General features: G+C 46.9%; 1 protein-coding gene across 1 annotated transcript; it reads left to right on the top strand.

The window, feature by feature from the left end:
* Positions 1-17821, top strand: LOC135808696 (translation factor Guf1, mitochondrial-like). The gene is made up of 20 exons (XM_065321919.1): positions 1-173; positions 2805-2850; positions 3328-3436; positions 4487-4635; positions 5780-5860; positions 9507-9584; positions 9964-10047; positions 10356-10420; positions 10906-11112; positions 11495-11624; positions 11964-12073; positions 12409-12487; positions 13327-13375; positions 13788-13837; positions 14500-14601; positions 15145-15278; positions 15622-15667; positions 15890-16065; positions 16530-16566; positions 17171-17821. Exons 1-20 carry the CDS (start codon positions 58-60, stop codon positions 17297-17299), a joined length of 1977 nt encoding a protein of 658 aa, XP_065177991.1. The 5' UTR covers positions 1-57; the 3' UTR covers positions 17300-17821.
* Positions 17822-19386: the final 1565 nt, after the last annotated feature.

Raw genomic sequence — 19386 nt, 5'->3', positions numbered from 1 at the left:
CCAGCTCACTTTCAAACAAAATGAGGCAATGTCCTCCGATAACTGGGTGTGTCTAGAATGAGCGCGATTTTGAGCAGGCTTTGCTACATAAGGCAAAGTCCTTTTCTTGGTGGTGGAAGGCAAGTTCTGCGATATGTACCTGGATTGCAAAGTGCTCAAAGTCCTCGACTTTTGTGAGTACATGTACTTGTATTGTAGGTAGTCAGAATGTGTGTGAAGTTGTTGAGCAAATTCACGAGCCATATACAATGAACATGTAATGCACTGTAGCAAGTATTTCACCAGTACCTACTATGCGGGATAATCCGATTGTAGAGCGCACCCTTCAATTCAATGCTCTGGAGCTTCTAAATTCATGTACATGTAGTTGAGTTGAAATTATGTAATCTGAAGCCATTTCAAGTGCATGTAGAAGAAGTGACTTGGGAGTTGTAGAGGAAAACAAAACTGGGACACTGTTGAGTTTCAACTGATTGTGAGGGTGGGGGTTATCCTTGACTTCAATGGATCCTACTATGGCACGTAATTCCTTGTAAGGTTGCAAGAACCATACACGTACAGCACTGTCGGGCACCGAAGAACGGCCAGGCTAGAATTTCACCAATTTATAAGAACGGTCTAGGCTGAGTTTTTTTGCAGATGAGAACGGAAACCGGAATGTACACTATAATGTACACCCAGACGTATACCTCTGCGTAAATGTACATGTAAGACTGTACCATCGAATAAGAACGAAACCGCTATGTTCGCTAAAAATAAGAACGGGCTAGGCTAGAACCCTGACCCCCAATTCTTCGGCGCCCGACAGTACTGTAATACGTTGCCAGCACTTTTAGTAGACTCGTACATAAGAAGCAGCAACGCCATGGGCTTACACAATGTACAGAGAATGCTGCGATGCAGCGTTCCTCCTTTATTCCCAATCGAACATGGTTGAACAAGCGGGCAAGTGCTCCTGCGTGCCAAGTCACCTGGTCACCGCGCCAACAAGCGACAACTTTCACACCAAGGTTCAACTCGAGTTCAACTCGAGTGACAGGAGTGTGCCCTAAAAAGGTCAAACAGGCTGTAAGTTGTACCCTGCAGGCGCTAGGCTAGGCTGTCCCTCCAGGAAATCGCGATTCCACGGATGCAACAAATTTCGCGATTTTGGCCCAAACCCGCGATTTTCAGCAAAATCCTCGATATCCCGCGTTTTTTGTTTGTTTTCTGCACTATATCTCACATTTTTCTGCACTTTTCACGCAGTTCTTTCTACCTAGTTCTTTCCATGATCCTGTAGGTTATTTGCACAGTACGACTTCCGAGTACATGTAGATATACGATGCAAAATATTTCGTGATTTGGCCCAAATCCGCACTTTTCTGCAAATAAATCCGCGCAAGTTCTGCATCATTCCGCACTTTTCGTCGCATTTTTTGTTACTTTCTGCCGCAATTTCGTGCGTAAGTTTTCGAGAGTTTTTTCCGCAAATTCCCGCAGGGACAGGCTAGGCACGGTGACCAGGTGACTGGTGTACGCAAGAGCACATGACCGCTTGTTCAACCATGTTCGATTGGGAATAAAGGAGGAACGCTGCATCGCAGCATTCTCGGACCAATACCAGTCGACTCAGCGTCCAAAAGACTAGACATTTTGCATTCAAATCCCCATCTAGTAGGGCACAGTCACCCAGTTTCGGTGGAAGTGCGCGAGTTCGATTGGGAATAAAGGAGGAATGGAGCATCTCAGCTTCCTCGGACCAAGGCCATTCGACTCAGCACCCCGAAGACTACAACTGATGAACATTTGATTTTAGGCTTAACTTCCCTTTTAATGCGGGATTTGAAGGTCATGCGCACAGAGTCACATCAAGAGAGTACATAAACGCTGTCTATCCTCTTGGTCACACTCATATCAGTGCTGATCTACAACAGTTGACAGGCACTTGTGGACTGATGTAGGGACATGGGCTTATGCAACTTACAAGGAAGGATATTTTTTAATAAAACATGCAAACATGGGCTGAGAGGAGAGCCTCGAGGCCTCGTGACTGTAAGTTTATGGGACTTGTGCAATCAATCTGTCCATAGTCTTTTGCAAGTGTGTGGCAAAGTTAGCACCTCTGCCATGATTGATTGCCTTTCCGGCACCATTTCTACAATGCATGTCCTGTCCCAGCAAAGCGCTTGCATCATCGCCTCTGTAGTCTGTTGTAACCGTTATCACCTACATGTACGTCTCAGTGAATGCCACAATTCAAAGTAGAAAGTACGTGATTGCGACACTTTCGCCCCATATTAATTTTCTGTACCTCAAGTATTTCTTCGGGAGCACGTTATGGAGTGGCCGTGGAGTTCACTGAAAACCGAAAATAAATTCCAAGTGAAAGGTTGAAGTGAAACTTCAAGTAAATGCAATGCTTTTGCTACAGAACATGTGTACATTCGCAGTACTTCTGTAGTACATGTACTGTACGGACATTGAAATCCGTTCAGAAGTGAAGCAGCCACGGGGCGCTGGCCTTGCAGCCGCGAGCACTGCTGGTCCATTTTGACAGTGTGTACGTGATACATGTATACAGTACATGTATACAGTACATGTATGCGCTAAAAGCAGTAAGGGTGCAGGCCCCGTTCGTCCGATCGGATTTCCATGCCCACGACAGTACATGTACTTGAGTGGAAATGATACCCTTTGGTCTAGGGTCCTTGTGGTCCTCTGGGGCAGGTGCTTGCCTTATTAGAGTGCTAGTACTTTCGTTCACTGTAAATCGTATGATTTTAGTGAGTTAAAACTGCTGTTTGGAATGTTTCTTTGCTTAGGAATGCGGCTGGTCGCTTCAAGTCAACGGACTCCAAAGATGGACAGGTACTTTGTTTTTACCCGTATACTGTACTGCTGTCTGGTTGTTGGTGGTATACAGTAGTGTCTGGTGGCGAAGAACTGGGGAACTTCAGAGTCGTGGCCTAGGGCGTTCTTATTTTTCCATCTAGAAATCTCTATATGGCTGAGCCACCATGTACAAGCGGGTATCACGTGACTGGTGAAATTCTAGTCTGTTCGTTCTTCGGCGCCCTACAGTACTGCATGCGTAGATTGCAGTGATCTTATCCTTGATAACGGCGTCGAAAGATTGGCAGTGGGTGTGCGCAGTGTGCTCCATGGTGGAAATACGGTCACAGTGTTGTTATCGCGCTCTGAAAAGCTCACTGCAGCAGAGCATTCGAATACGATGGACTGTAAAAAATATGCAGTCATGTACAACTGCTTTCAAGTCATTTCCGTATCGTCATGCTTATGTTGGCTGGTTTTCTGTGTATGTGCATGTGCATGTGTATGGTTTAGGCAATGGATGTATCTACCTATCCGTTGGAGAGAACCCGCAACTTCAGCATCATAGCACATATCGACCATGGCAAGAGTACTCTTGCTGACCGATTGCTGGAATGCACTGGTGAGTACTGTAGACCACACCTACATTGGGAGGATTCTTTTTGCAAAATGCAGTCCTTATAGAATTATCGCCAAGGTCACTACCCCTAAAATGCAGTCCTTTAATATAATTATACGGACTCCATCTTCTGGACTTTCAGGTACAGGCCAAAACACCTCTGGGTTTCCATTGTCTTTCTGTTGGCAGCCGATTGGACGTCGCTTTCCTGTACGTTATGCTGCACTTTAAACATTTCCAATGTTGGGCTATACAGCGTTTGCGAAAAAACCCCTTAATGTATAGTATGAGCTACGGCTGCATCAGCGTGATGCAAGTGCGGAGTGCGCAGCAGCAACCAAACTACATGTACTATCAAGAGCACATAAACTCTTGGTACTATGGTTATTGTAGGAAGCACATTCATTCTCTGTGTCAACCTCAGCAAGTACAGTGCTGCAAGTACAGTGCTGCTCAATGAAATCCAGCCCAGTCACTGTAGTATGCGCCGGGCGTTGCGCAGCCCTAGACCTGTGAGCACTGGGCTGAGAAATGATGCAAGGCTCAAACTTGAGTGCCGCGACTGGATTTCATTGAGCAGGACTGTAGTTGACATTGTTCTACACTGCCTTACCGAAGCGAGTTTAGCTGTCTGGCGGTGTATCCTCCTCTGCCTTTCTCTTCCTAGCCGTCGAGAGAAGCATGCTGGCTCTTCCTTTGTGGTAGTTAGAAGGTGCTACTCAGCCACGGATTTCAATCGGGGAAGCGGGCGAGGATTATTCTTGAATACTGCATTCGGCTACAATTATAGTTGAATGAAGAATGTAAACTTTCCGCTCCTTGTTCTGCCATCAGCCCTAATCCAATACCAAAAGCTTCCGGAAGAGGCATCAAACATTCACTAGTTTAGCAACAAAACGCTGTTGCCCAAGTCGTTTAGCAAGTCCTTTCCGTACATTGTAGGGGTTACATGGGTTTCATGGTTTGCTTCTATTACATGGGGTAGTAGGCATGTGATGTCATTGAACACGCACGTACAGTTACCTGCCTGCCTCTTGTTATGTGTTTGTGTAGGTCTCATCGATGCTAGTGCCAAGAACAAGCAAGTTCTGGACAACTTGAAAGTAGAGCAGGAGAGAGGCATCACAATCAAAGCGCAGACTGTGACGCTATTCTACAATCACAAGGGAGAGGAATACCTCATCAACTTGATTGACACACCTGTGAGTCTGAGTCAGAGCGTATGCCTTTTTTGTATGCACTATGCAGCAGTGAAGCATGTCTTTTACGACCACTCCGCGACCAAGGTGCAGCTGAAATGATCGCTGGTGATCGCTGGTGATCCCTGGTGGTTTCAGAGGCACATCAGCAGCACATCATTGTTGAAGTCCATGGAGCAATCTAGTTTTATATCAGCCTATCACTTCCCACAAAACTCACTCTTCCATTTACACTGGTGCATGCCGCATTGTGATGACGGTGCACGTGGCCTTAGCTCATGAATAATGTGTGAATGTGCATGTACATGTACAGCCGGTGTTGGCCTCGTAGTGCACGCACACGCGCAAGCATGCATGCACACACACACACACACACACACACACACACACACACACACACACACACACACACACACACACACACACACACACACACACACACACACACACACACACACACACACACACACACACACACACACACACACACACACACACACACACACACACACACACACACACACACACACACACACACACACACACACACACACACACACACACACACACACACACACACACACACACACACACACACACACACACACACACACACACACACACACACACACACACACACACACACACACACACACACACACACACACACACACACACACACACACACACACACACACACACACACACACACACACACACACACACACACACACACACACACACACACACACACACACACACACACACACACACACACACACACACACACACACACACACACACACACACACACACACACACACACACACACACACACACACACACACACACACACACACACACACACACACACACACACACACACACACACACACACACACACACACACACACACACACACACACACACACACACACACACACACACACACACACACACACACACACACACACACACACACACACACACACACATATACACTCATACACCATGACATTTCTTTGGAGCCCCAGACACCGAGGATTGGTGATGGCACTTGCATGGTTTCCTCACATCATTATGTTGATCGTGGTGTTCTATTTGACTTATGGCTGATGTGCTGATGCTCTCTTGATTGCTGCTCTAGGGCCATGTTGACTTCTCGTACGAGGTGTCGCGTTCTCTTGCGGCATGCGACGGCTGTGTACTCTTGGTTGATGCGTCACAGGTATGCGCTACATGTACATGTACACGTAATGTGCTCTTTCCGGGAGTTGCTCCTGTCATTAACCCTTTGTAGCAAATACTAGTAAGGTAGAACATGGCCTTACAACAGTATAGCCATGTTCTATCTACCTTGTTTGCAAGGGAACTCTGCCCTTGTGAACAGAGGATTAAAGGGGGGGGGGGGGGGGGGGTGAATTGTTACTCTTTGACTTTTCGAGGAATTTCGTTTTTCTGAAGAGGTGGCTTACTGGCGTCAATGAATTTCAGTCGTCTCCAGCGGCTCTTGAGCAAAGCGAACGCTCTTTCGATAGTGACACGAGCCATGGATAATCGGGTGTTGAGCGTGCTTTGGCCTTGACTGGTCTGTCCCTTGAAGGTCACCATCATGTAGGTCTTCAGTGGGTAGGCAGTATCGCCAACATCTTCAGACAACAGCTGCAGCTGAATAGCATCCTCGTAGTTGGTTGGTTTAATTCGCACGAGGAGTTGAATGGGACTGATCAAGACGGCTCCAATCTCTTTTATCCCCATCCAGTTGCTTGAAGGCCAACCTGCTCTGCCTCGACAAGTAAACTCCTCTTCCTCCACATCCTCTCCGTCTTCGTCATCGCCACTGAGCAAGTCCAGTACAATCCATGTAGCGATGGCGGCAATGACCGGGAACTCATTGCACGAGAACCTTGTGCAATTGCGAATACCAGTACAGTACCACAGGTACAGGGAAGCGCACAAATGCACTTCCGACAGAATAGGACTCTTATGATGAGTGCCAGTACAGGGAAGCGCACAATGCACTTCCGACAGAATATGGCTCTTATGAGTGCAAAAGAATCGTTTCTCGACAAGTGAGTATTCCATAAAGAAACATAATTATCATTATTGACTCTTTGTCCCTAACAAATGCAGCCGTGATGATCGGGCGTAGCCGAGGCATGAACGTGTGTAGCTAACTACACATGAACTTCAAGTACATTGTAATAATGTACAACGGAACATGCACTTCGTACCGTACTTGTACGCAGCCGAGACACACCTACTTCGAGATGGTCGATAAGATCGAACGTCATTCAGTATCCATCACGCCAATGGACCGCGAGGAGTCCTTAGCAATTGCTTGTCGCACCCGGATGTCAAACTCCAGGACTGCTGCCAAACGATACTTTTGGGCAGCCTGCACCACCCTCAGCTGATGCTGCATGAGCCCGTTTGCGGTATCAGGCATGTTGCATGACACACAGTACTAAAAATTGACCAGGCCTCGACCCAGTCAATCAGTGATTCGATCATGCGCTTGCTGGAAGCGGCAATCGCCAGGACGATCTCGTTGCCATCTGTTTGGTTGATTTTGAAACGTTTGGCTTCAGGCTCCGAGTGGGCAGAGCGGGAAGGGAGCAGTGTGGCCAGCTCCACATAATCTACCCGCAGTATTTTCCTAATTTTTTCCCCTGACGCGTGCGCCACCCCAGTGGGTAGTTTGGCGCCTACCAACAACTCGGCATGCACATCATGATGGTCCGCACCTGCGTGATTCGCCGAAGGCCGATTCTCCGCACCCGAGCGCACGTTGGTTAGAGTGGATGCTACTGCCGCTGCGGTGGCCTCTGAGATGGCCTCGACCTGCTGCCTAGTAAGATCCATGCTGACTAACTAACGTAGATCTCCTTTTAGGTTAGGACAAACGAGAGAGGAAAAACCCCTGGTGTTCTGCAAGCTACAACAGTAAGAAGTGCCAGTTGTGTAAGACCACTCAACCATGGGGGCCTTCCGGATGATGCTGTGCTTTCCAGCATGCATATTTCCCTGCTGCTATGCCTTCGCATACCTGTATACGGTACGCCTACCAGGCTGCCTGAGCCCCAGAGGCTTCCCTGATGTAACCCGGGGTGCGGCCCAAGCGCCTGTGTCGCTTCCGTGATCCAAAGGCGAATGCGACCTTGCAGGTCACCCCCCAGGCTGCCGCGTACGCGACCAGCCTGGGGGTGACCCTGCTGCCTTGAGCGCTTGTCGTAGCTGGGATCCCGTAGGCGGCACACAGGGCTGCCGAATATGTCGCTGGCCCGGGGGCAAGCAGGTCGCACGCGGCAGCGGCATGAGCTGGGCGCGGTGAGGGTTGGTGATAACTACAGTTTCCTCCTCCGGAAACTTCCATTATCGCCATGACAATTCCACTGAAAAACTCTAAAATGATAGAAACCGTTCTAATGAGACACTTCAACTAATCTCTTCTAGGAATTGGTTTGAAAAGTTGATGAAGACAATTCGAACGCGCCCTACCATGTACAATGCTGCTCAATGAAATCCAGTCGCGTCAATCAAGTATGCCATCCTGGGCGTTGCGCAGCCCTAGACCTGCGAACACTGGGCTGCGAAATGATGCAAGGTGCAAACTTGAGCGCCGTGACTGGATTTCATCATGAGCAGCACTGTAATTCTACTCTATGGGTACATGTTGTTGTGTAGCTATACGTGTACTTGAATAGATACTAGAGTGTTGATTCAACAGTGTGCTTTCAAATTGCCGTGACTCTGTCAGGTTTTGATCGATTTGAGCAGTTGAAATCTCTAGGAAGATTAGAAAACTCCCCTAGCTGTCTGTAAGAACGAACGGCGATGTGATAGGATCCATGGTTGTTGAAATGTCTTGTGTTCGTCACTGCAAATTGACGCTTCAAGGGCGCACAACCAGCCGGGTTAATCACTCGGCTGCCTGCTTTGAACGCACGATTGAGTGACATTTGTCATTGTGCCGGCGATAATTCAACATTGTACTCAGAGTGTGGACCATCATGCAACTTTCCATCCACTTGTGGAATAGCAGCAGCCAGCCCTCAGTGGAATAGCAGCAGCCAGCCCTCAGTGGAATAGCAGCAGCCAGCCCTCAGTGGAATAGCAGCAGCCAGCCCTCAGTGGAATAGCAGCAGCCAGCCCTCAGTGGAATAGCAGCAGCCAGCCCTCAGTGGCTAAGGAATTTGTTAGCAGCTGCTGTATTATAGAGGTTCCGGGGTACTATTTTTCGTGCCAAAATCCGTAGAGGCGCTACGGATTTTTGATACGTCGTTTTCAACCAGTGAAATGTTCCGGAGTATGGAACGTATGTCTTTGTCATCATTGCCTAGGTTACGATCGCAAACACGTCATATTCCCGCGCTATGCCTTTTTATTTTGAAAATTTGTACTGAAATCAAAACTTCCAGCGGAAATCGATGTTTCTCGTACCAAATTTGTACGCGAACAATCTTTCTGCACTCGATGATGCCAAAATCTCCATACGAAACATGGTTCGTATGAAAGCCAGTCCACACGGACTCTCCGTGCCGAAAAATTGTATGGAGCACGCCTCGAAAAAATCCGTAGCGCCCATACGGATTTTGGCACGGAAAATCGTACCCCGGAACCTCTCTATTGCCTGGCTCAGGTCATTTCTTTGACAATGAGATGATCGTGTGTGCAGTGCATTCTGCTTCAGCTGCTTTTTGACCTGCTTGCTAATCTTCTTCTTTTGTTGCTGTTGTTGTTGTTGTTGTTGTTGTTGTTGTTGTTGTTGTTGTTGTTGTTGTTGTTGTTGTTGTTGTTGTTGTTGTTGTCGTTGTTGTTGTTTGTTGTTTGTTGTTATTGTTTATATGCTTGTAATGGTCTCTGTGTCCCAGGGTGTCCAAGCTCAGACCGTTGCTAATTTTTACCTCTCGTTCGAAGCCGACCTGTTTTTTGTTCCCGTTCTGAACAAGGTAATGCAGGTTCGATTGGTACATGTCGTGGGTGCAGTACAGTGATCATGGTGGTGTTCCTCAATCATTGTTCCTCAATCATTGTTCCTCAATCATTGTTCCTCAATCATTGTTCCTCAGTCATTGTTCCTCAATCACTGTTCCTCAATCACTGTTCCTCAATCATTGTTCCTCAATCATTGTTCCTCACTTCCTGTATTGACAGATGGTGCCAGCCAATGCCAGGTGGCTATGTGGTGTGGCGACATCAGTTAATTCTATTTCTTAAAACGGTATTCTGTTCCGTGTGTGTGCATGTGTGTGTGTATTGTGTGTGTGTGTGTGTTTGTGTGTTGTGTGTTGTGTGTGTGTGTGTGTGTGTGTGTGTGTGCTTCTGTAGATCGACCTAAAGACTGCCAACGTCCCTCGCAGCATTGAGCAGCTAAAATCGCTGACTGAGTGTGACGAAAGTGAAATCTTACAGGTGAGTATTTGTGGATGGTGTGCGCCACTGAATCGTGTAGTGTGTACGCTACACGTCTAATGAAACACCCTGTGGCAATAGTGACATGGTTGCTGTCCGTGTTCTTGGTCGGCATCCCGAAAATGGATGGCTGGCATGTTGGCCAAACTTCAGTCTCAAGTTAGGCTATGTATCGAAACTGACTGTCTCTCCATGTCTTTGGAGCAGTCAAGGTAGACCAAGTTGCAGAAGAAGCATGTTGCCTTTAATACAGAAGTTGACGAACCCTCGTTATTTAATATGTTTCTTTTCTTCATGTGCTTTCGAAGATGTCAGCAAAGTCTGGTCTTGGTGTGGATCAAATACTGCCGGCAGTTATCGACAGAATACCACCGTAAGCAATGCTCACTCTTGTTGTTTTTCTTTGAAGTTGAGATGAGCTTTCATCCTTCATCGGTGACCCCGTCTTGTCCTCAGTGAATTGTATTTTGAACATGGATTGTCTTATTTGGCTTGTGAGCAACACTGGCTCACACTCAATCACTGCTTTTCACAAATTCATTTCGATGCATCCTACAATATGTTAAATGGATTGTCTTCTTGATGTATTGTTTTTTTTGCTCGTACTTACCAGTCAAGTTTTCCGTGTTCAACATCGCGAATCTAATGTGCAATAGTTGGCAAGTCAAGTCTGGTCTCTCGGATGCGTGTGTGTGTGTGTGTGTGTGTGTGTTTGTCTGTGTGTGTGTGTGTGTGTGTGTGTGTGTGTGTGTGTGTGTGTGTGTGTGTGTGTGTGTGTGTGTGTGTGTGTGTGATGTGCATGTGTGTGTGTGCGTGCGCGCGTGTGTTTGCTGGTTCTGGTGTGCTGCTGTATCTTAGGCCAGAGCGTAGCGACCGTGACAAGCAACTGCGGATGCTGGTGTTTGACTCCTGGTACATTCCCCACCGCGGTGCTCTGTGTCTGGTGGCTGTCAAGGATGGCTCACTGGCTGTTGGCGATCCTGTCACTTCCGCGCACTTTCAGAAAGACTATATTGTCGATGAGGTTGGCATCATGCATCCCCATCGGACCCCCGTGACCCGCTTGTAAGTTCAGCAACTACTGGTGTCTTCACTGTCTTATTCCAACGTGAATGTTGTGCCGTTGTTGCTATTGTTGCTGCCATTGCTGTCGTCATGACTATTGTTCAGTGCCTGTTAGACAGCCAGTTAGCTAATTATGTTAGTGTAGAGTTCACAGCAAGCCTACTGACTGTTTGTGGCAATTCCTAAGTAGCAAAGGCCTCTTTCAATGTGAAATTATGCGTGTGTGTGTGACACTGTGTGTGTCTGTGTCTGTATGTGTGTGTTTGTGTGTCTGTGTGCGCATGTGTATGCACACGCACACGTGTGCGTATGTGTGTGTGTGTGTGTGCGTGTGCGCGCATGTCCATGTCCGTAACTGCTTGCCCGTGTGTCGTCCTCACAGATACGCCGGACAGGTCGGGTACATGCTGTGCAACATGAAGAGATCACATGATGCACGCGTGGGAGACACATTTCACCGGACGGGTGAGACAATCACGCCATTCCCCGGCTTCAAGCCCATCAAACCTGTTGTAAGTTTGGAATAATGAAATCGCATTTCACTGAGAAATGATGGGTGGTGTATCAGGTGATAACCACTCTCTTTTGTTGCCTATCACTTTTTAAAAGCAAAGTGCTGAGATACCTTTCCCTGAGCCACACTATTAGGTATGATAGGATATATAACCAGCCATGTGCCAGGCCCCCCCCCCCCCCCCCCCGAGTTCCCAATTAGCTGTGGGTCGCAGCACGGCTGGAGGTTAGTGGGCGTTCCTACAGATGTGGAAATCTCGGCCTCTAGCCGAGTCTCACGCGGACCGTGAATGTGTTTGATACTAGTCTGTTTTTTCTTTTGTTTCGTTTTTGTGTAGGTGTTTTGTGGCATCTTTCCCGTCGACCCCAATGATCTTCAGATGCTAACAAGCGCCATGGACAAGTTGACGCTGAATGATGCTAGTGTGGATGTGCAACGCGATGCCAGGTAACACAAAACTACAACACCCACGGTAGTATAGCGCGATGCCAGGTAACACGAAACTACAACACCCATGGTAGTATAGCGCCATGCCAGGTAACACGAAACTACAATACCCATGGTAGTATAGCGGAGAAGAACAGTACACTAAACAGTAACACTAAATCTTATCTGCTGCTCAGTGTCACCCAGTGCAGGGCTCTGGTACTCGCACAGATGATGGAGTCAATGATTAGCATCCTCTGCATTGATCATCTTGCTGCTTTCCAGCAGCTACAAACATGTTGTTTCCAACAGCTGCAAACGTGTTGTTTCTTCACGTCCTGTGTGTTGTTGCACAGTGCCGTTCTTGGTCAAGGCTGGCGGCTAGGTTTCCTGGGAATGTTACACATGGAGGTGTTCACCCAGCGCTTAGAGGAGGTGAGTCCTGCTCAAGTTGCACTGTACTGTTTGCTCCAGTGCACCGCCTGGGTGTGTTCCCTCCCCAACTCAAGAACACGTACACACAGGGATGGATATGGTGGAATTACTCATCTTCTTTCCAATGTAAAAGAGCGTACGTTTTGGTGGCCAGTGTATGGGAGTATTTATTAGGTCACTTCCTCCCTTTTAGTGCAGCCTGCAATACCTTGAGAGCTGTCCAACATTTACAGGCTCTTGTGATGCTCCTTTCCCGATGTGTGGTAATGTGTAGTTTGATCAATTTGCAGACAATTTGGCTGATCACAGCACTGTTCCTGCTGCATTAGGAGGTGATGACATCCCAGCGGAGCTCTCAGATACCGTACTGTCCATCTTGTATAAGCGCCTGTCTCGTATCTGTTGTGAATACAAGCCTGGTTTTCAAGATCTGCACACAAGCCTGGTTCTAGGGTTAACATGCATAGAAATACCTGGTTTGAATACAAGCCTGATTTGATTGGAAGCTTAGCGCTGACATTGGTTTCTACAGGACTAAGCACGGCCTTCAGACACAACACTACGGTATACTGTACTGTACAGTCAAGCATGCACCCTTGCCGTGCACCCTTGCCGTTTTATCACCAGTAGCTACTAGCTACTGGGCATTTTATTCCGTTGTGAAGTAAAAGTTGGCTCATTGTCAGTGATAATGACTGGTTTATCATATAGAAAGGTGTCAAGTGTTAGTTTAAAAAAGGAAGTGAAAGTTTTTCGTGACCTTTTGTTGAGAAACCAGATGTGTTGAAAACTGTACCACTGCCTTTTGATTTTGGTTTGTTTCTCTCGGTGTTGTTCAGGAGCATGACGCCCACGTTATTTGTACTTCGCCAAGTGTCATGTTCCAAGGTAGGTTACCTTGTCGGTGTAGCTTTGTTTGCCCTGCCACAGAGAAGCTCTCTCTCTCTCTTTTTTCTCTCTCCCTCTCTCTCTCTCCATCTCTCTCTCTCTCTCTCTCTCTCTCTCTCTCTCTCTCTCTCTCTCTCTCTCTCTCTCTCTCTCTCTCTCTCTCTCTCTCTCTCTCTCACACACACACACACACACACACACACACACACACACACACACACACACACACACACACACACACACACACCACTCACCCACTCACTGATGCACTCACCGAGTCACTCACATTGCTAATGTGGTTAGTGGTATTTACATAACTGTATAACATGTATTTTAGGTGCACCACAATGTTAGCCGTTGTCAAACCATTCAAAGAAAGACGTGTTATTCTGGTTACTTTCGTGTTGTTCAGCAATGATGACCAAAACTGAAGAGTTGGTAATGATTCGCCAACCAGAGAAGGTGAGCTTACGTACAGTGTATGCTGTTATGGTCCAGTAGCAGACTAGTACAGTTGCGCTCGGTGAAATCCCACCCAGAGTGCATATTTGGCACGCTCAACTTGCACGGCCCTTGGCGCCCTGGAGGTGGCACGAATGCGGCTGAACACATAAGTGTACAAATACAATGATGTAATCAGAACTGGTCCAGGGCACCAGCGTTGCACTTTGGGTCGGATTTCACCGAGCGCAACCGTACCTATAAATAATATTAATTTACTTTTTGGTAAGCGTGGACGTCGTCCTTGAGGACGATCACCGACAAGAGCCTGAAGGTATGTTTCTGCAACCATTCTCAATAACTGGCATACTGTGAGAAATCAGAGTGGACAGTCGTATGATGGAAAGGACCCAAGGTGTCTACTCAGTTCTGATTGAGTGGCAACTGACAATGGAACTCCTAGCCAAGATACGTACAGTATTGATCACCTTGACCAATGTAGTCAGACTGGATTTCCCAAAGCTATGTGCGCTGGATGGTGCATTCAGCGTATTATGCAGTGTGGTTGTTCCTCGTGCCATGAACTTGTGCGTGTGTGTGTGTGTGTGTGTGTGTGTGTGTGTGTGTGTGTGTGTGTGTGTGTGTGTGTGTGCATGTATGTATGTATGTATGTTTGTGTATAGTTTCCCGACCCAGCGGAGGTGTCCTACTTCAAGGAGCCGATGGTCAAGGCCACACTTATTTTCCCGGAAAAGTACGCCGGCAAAGTGATCTCGCTCTGCCAGGTATGACACCCACCCACACTCTCGTTGACTGACTCTCATTTCTTCCAACGTATCTTGAACTATCTTCCTTAGCAAACAGTTGGACGAAACCCATGGGTTGAGTAGCAGGCGAAGCTCACTAAAAAGTGAAAAAGTTTACACAGTATAACAGTTGGGCTAGGCCGATATTCCACGATGGCGAATGCAGCTGTGGCTTACGACTCAGAGCTTCATGACGAAAACCTATCGCCGGGTAGCAAATTATGACTTGTAGTGAAGCTCTGCCCCGGGGCGCTGTTGCCTTGTCACGAGGCTTGAGCATTCTAGTTTTCTGTTCATCAAGTTGCTTCTGCCACACTGCTCTCTTGTCACTGTATCAGTAACAGTTATGTTAGTACTACAAGAACTCAGTGTTATGACATGCCGTCAGTGTCCGCTGTTGTGCTACATCTAAGCAGCCGCGTCTAACTTCTGGATATCGAGCACCCTAGTCTTCCCTCAGAGCCATCCCAGTAGATCTGATTGTTCGTAATTTATGGTTTTTTCCTTTCACTTATCGTGCAGGGTCACCGCGGTGATATACTTGACCGTGTCTACATAGACAGTACGCAGCTGATGATGAAGTTCCGCTTGCCGTTGGCAGAAATTGTCGTCGATTTCTATGACAAGCTAAAGGGGACTACGTCTGGCTATGCATCGTAAGTTTGTGTTTATCAGTAGGCTAGTTAGCACTGTTAGCTTGATGTTTTGTTGATTTGCAGTACTGATTTCAATAATAGGTTGTAGCAACAGGGTTGATTGAATTTGGAATTTTACTCCTGCTAGAATTGCGAAGCTGTGTTGTTGTTTTTGTCTTTGGCCTGCGTGTAGTATTTGTGTGTTTCATTTCATCTGCTTGTTCTGTCTCTCTCTCTCTCTCTCTCTCTCTCTCTCTCTCTCTCTCTCTCTCTCTCTCTCTCTCTCTCTCTCTCTCTCTCTCTCTCTCTCTCTCTCTCTCTCTCTCCACTTGCTTGTCCGTATAAATATTTCCTCGTCATACAGATTTGAGTATGAAGATGATGGCTGGGAGGATTCGAACCTTGTTAAGGTATAGTCGCATTATTTTGAATTTGTGTTTTGAAATCAGATTGCTGCAAGCGTCTAAGGATGTTCTACATAATTATATGCTTCTTGCGAGCATCATCAAATCCCATTTACTGCCACAATTGCTTCATATCTAGCTCTCACTCCCCTTCCTTTCTCTAACTTTGTGGGTGGTCTCTCTCTCTCTCTCTCTCTCTCTCTCTCTCTCTCTCCTCTCCCCTTTCAGTGTGAAATCCTACTGAATGGAGAACCTGTGGACGCATTGGCCGTCATCTGTCACCGTACTAAGGCTTTTAAGCTGGGCAAGGCAGTGTGTGGCTATCTGAAAGAAGAACTACCCAGGCAGTTGTTCGAAATTGCCATCCAGGCACGGACAGGCAAGAAGATCATTGCAAGGGAAACGTGAGTGCCTTTAATCAGACCTCTTGTACATGTACCAAGCCTGTGTGTGTGTGGGGGGGGGGGGGAGGGGGTGCTTGCATGCGCACTCGCGTGTGAGTGCCAGAAAACTCGCAGGCACGTTTGCAGCATGTATGGTTGTCTCTGACTGATGCAGGCTATTGAAAACTACAACTATGTACATTGTTAATTTGTTGTGGCAACCGAGAATGGAACATTGTGTTGTTTCAAATCTTTATTCTCACGATAGCTGTTGTTGTTGTTGTTGTTGTTGTTGTTGTTGTTGTTGTTGTTGTTGTTGTTGTTGTTGTTGTTGTTGTTGTTGTTGTTGTTGTTGTTGTTGTTGTTGTTTCAAATCTTTATTCTCACGATTGTTGTTGTTGTCGTCGTCGTTGTTGTTGTTGTTGTTGTTGTGGTTGCCGCTGTTGTTGTCATTGTCGATGCTGTCGTTGTTTTTTTTTCTGTAGTATCAAAGCGATGCGAAAGGACGTCACTGCTAAGTGTGTAAGTGAACATACCATGCACTGTGTGAACTTACCATGCACTAGCAATTCTGCTTGTTATCACGGCCAGTGCACTGTTATCACAACCAATCCCATCTCTGGTGGTAGAGAGGTTCAGTAACTCATTTGTTTCATACGAAACGAGCTACTGGGTCTGGTCTGGGTGTGAGTCTCGTGAAAATCTCGTAGACTGGATTTGTTTACGCGTGTCCGGGCTGTTTGTTGTAAGTGCATCCGAGATCACACTGCCTCAAAATTTAACAAGGATGCCCCCGTCGAAATAAGAAGCTCTATCTAGTATTTGTGCACGTAAACAATTCTTCTCGGTCAGTATTTCTGTTGCTGGCTCTCTTTTGCTGCTGTGTAAAAAAGTAAGGAAAAGACGTAACAAAAAATCCAACGAAACCAGATGACAATTGTGCGTTTTCAGCATGGAGATTACCCAGTATTGCCAGAATTTGAGATGCTGCCTTGCCCATTCTTCGTTGTTGTAAACCAACTTATTTTAGCGGTCGATTGAAATTTGCTGATTTCGTCGCTTGGTGCCAATCGGCCAAAGTACCGGTAAATCTCCTAATTCTTATTGTGCTTTGTTATGTGCACAGTATGGTGGAGATATAACACGTCGCTTGAAGCTGCTCAGCAAGCAGAAAGCGGGCAAGAAGAAGATGAGAATGGTGGGCAACATTGAAGTGCCCAAGGAGGTCTTCATGAAGGTCATCAAGCAGAAGTGAGTGGCCAGTGAGCACGCTCTGTCCTGCTGTTTTGGAGCTATTGTTGGTAGTCTGAATGCTTTGCACACACCACTGACTATTGACATTGTACATATGGACATATCGTGAGGTCTATCCCATTCTCTACTGCCTTGTACATGGCTGTACATGCTGTTTCTGTTGTAGAGAATCTTTGGTTTGATGTTTAGCTGTTTCTGAGCCACTTGTTGTGCGCTTTGTTTATCCTGTTTCTGCATTATACACACTATAGGGGTTATGCATGGATCATGGGTGTTTTAGTAACATGCTGGCCTGGTGCAGTTTTCACAAATGATGCTGTGTAAGCATTGGAATGCTCGTCCCAGTAACTATTTTGCCATGCGCGTTTATAAATTATACTAGGTATTTCTATTTATTCCTCTTTTCCATGTTACTATTGTGAGCTAACATTCTGATTGCTAACTATGCATAGAACTGATAGAAGCCTGTAAGTCAGAGAGATTTTAAAAGACAAAGCACTTATGTTGCAGCGCAACACTGTGATTGGATTCGAGCAATTTTAATACTGTGGTTATTAGAGGGGTTCCGCACAACGAAATTACGTCAGTAAAAACGGAGTCGATCTACGGAAAGTCTTACGTACACTGCATGCTGATCCGTATTCCGCCATACGGAGTTTTCGAATCATGTAGCTGCTCTTGGCAACTACGAATGACATACAGTGAACAACTCAGGGAGAGAGTCATAAAATATGTACTCCAATAAGGAGCACCTCCATTAGTAGAGCTCCACTTACGTACTCTATGAAGACAACTTTCCGTAAGTGGAGTGAAAAACTCGCGAATTCGCGGGTTTTTGGCGCCCACTAACGTACTAAACTAACTTTATGACTTATGTATCGCGGAACTTTTCTATTACCAGGTGTTGTCACCTGTATGATGACGAAAATCAAGTTTATACACTGGAGTAGACCTGGGTCTATGGAGCTGAGTTGTTCTATTGCACACATTGTATATCTACAGCAGCAGGACTACATGATTCCGCTTGGCTTTGCGAGTGACATGTGCCACTAAGTTCCAGAACCATAATTATGTGTTGCAATTGCACGTGTGCAGAGGTCAGGCTTTGCTCTGCCAGGACTGAGACTGTGAAGTGGCTAGGATCCTGCAGAGCAGTGTGAGATGTCCTGCACCGTCCAGTCCGTGCAAGTCTGTACATATGTACATGCAGTACATGTGTGCCACACGCTCGTCCCCAGGGCGCTCGGTGCTGCTGTATATTATCCACGAGTCCGGATTTCGTTGCCCCCCCCCCCCCCCCCCCCCTCAGCGCCCTGCACCTGTTTATGCAGCACTGTTTTGTACTTGTTACAAAATAGGTTTTGTAGGAATGCCGGTTGTGCATGATGTATGGCTAGTTAGTAGTCGCAGTGCATTGATTGTCCGGCTCCTGCCACTCCGCATTACATGTACAGACTGATCTGATGGACGCAGTCAGTTCAGTGACCAGCGTAGATCTACATTGTATGACGGTAGAGACAGCCGGTATTGTCGCACCATTTGATGCCCGGCATGCACACTGCATAGAGACACATCTTGTGGCACCACTGCATGCCCGGCATGCACACTGCATAGAGACACGTCTTGTGGCACCACTGCATGCCCGGCATGCACACTGCATAATATGCTACCAGGGAGAGTCGTAAAAGCCCGTTTGATCGGTTGGATCCGGATCCAGATCGATTGAGTGGATCCTTTGGATCCACCAAGGTCCAATCAAACCCATCCATGCCCTTGGTAGAATCTGGAATTTTAGTGATTTTTTAGGGTTTCCATGAGAGAAAGCAACGATTTCCGCATTCTTGGGGTACACGACCATGATGACTTAGTCTTTGTACCAGCGCCAGCGGGCTGTGGCAGTATGCGTCGTATTTTACGACTCCCTGAGCAGGACTCGAGTCCCAAGCTTACGCCGTTACGGGCCAAGTCCCATGTCAGATGCATGCTTCGTGCACGGTCGCCATGGTAACTTCTAGTGCGCTAGTTCTAGTGCAACAATATTATAGCATGCAGTTAGCTACCAGTCGTAGATCTACTCACGCACCGCCA

Source organism: Sycon ciliatum, chromosome 2, assembly GCF_964019385.1.
Source record: "Sycon ciliatum chromosome 2, ocSycCili1.1, whole genome shotgun sequence".
In the NCBI taxonomy this organism is placed as follows: domain Eukaryota; kingdom Metazoa; phylum Porifera; class Calcarea; order Leucosolenida; family Sycettidae; genus Sycon; species Sycon ciliatum.
Note: the sequence above shows the minus strand (reverse complement) of the source record. Positions and strands in the feature narration are given on the sequence as shown.

Excerpts from the sequence above, each read along its gene's own strand:
- LOC135808696 (XM_065321919.1), top strand. The coding sequence starts at position 58 with ATGAGCGCGATTTTGAGCAGGCTTTGCTACATAAGGCAAAGTCCTTTT. Across the intron at positions 3,437-4,486 it reads CCGATTGCTGGAATGCACTG|GTCTCATCGATGCTAGTGCC; the intron begins GTGAGTACTGTA and ends GTGTTTGTGTAG. Across the intron at positions 4,636-5,779 it reads TCAACTTGATTGACACACCT|GGCCATGTTGACTTCTCGTA; the intron begins GTGAGTCTGAGT and ends TTGCTGCTCTAG.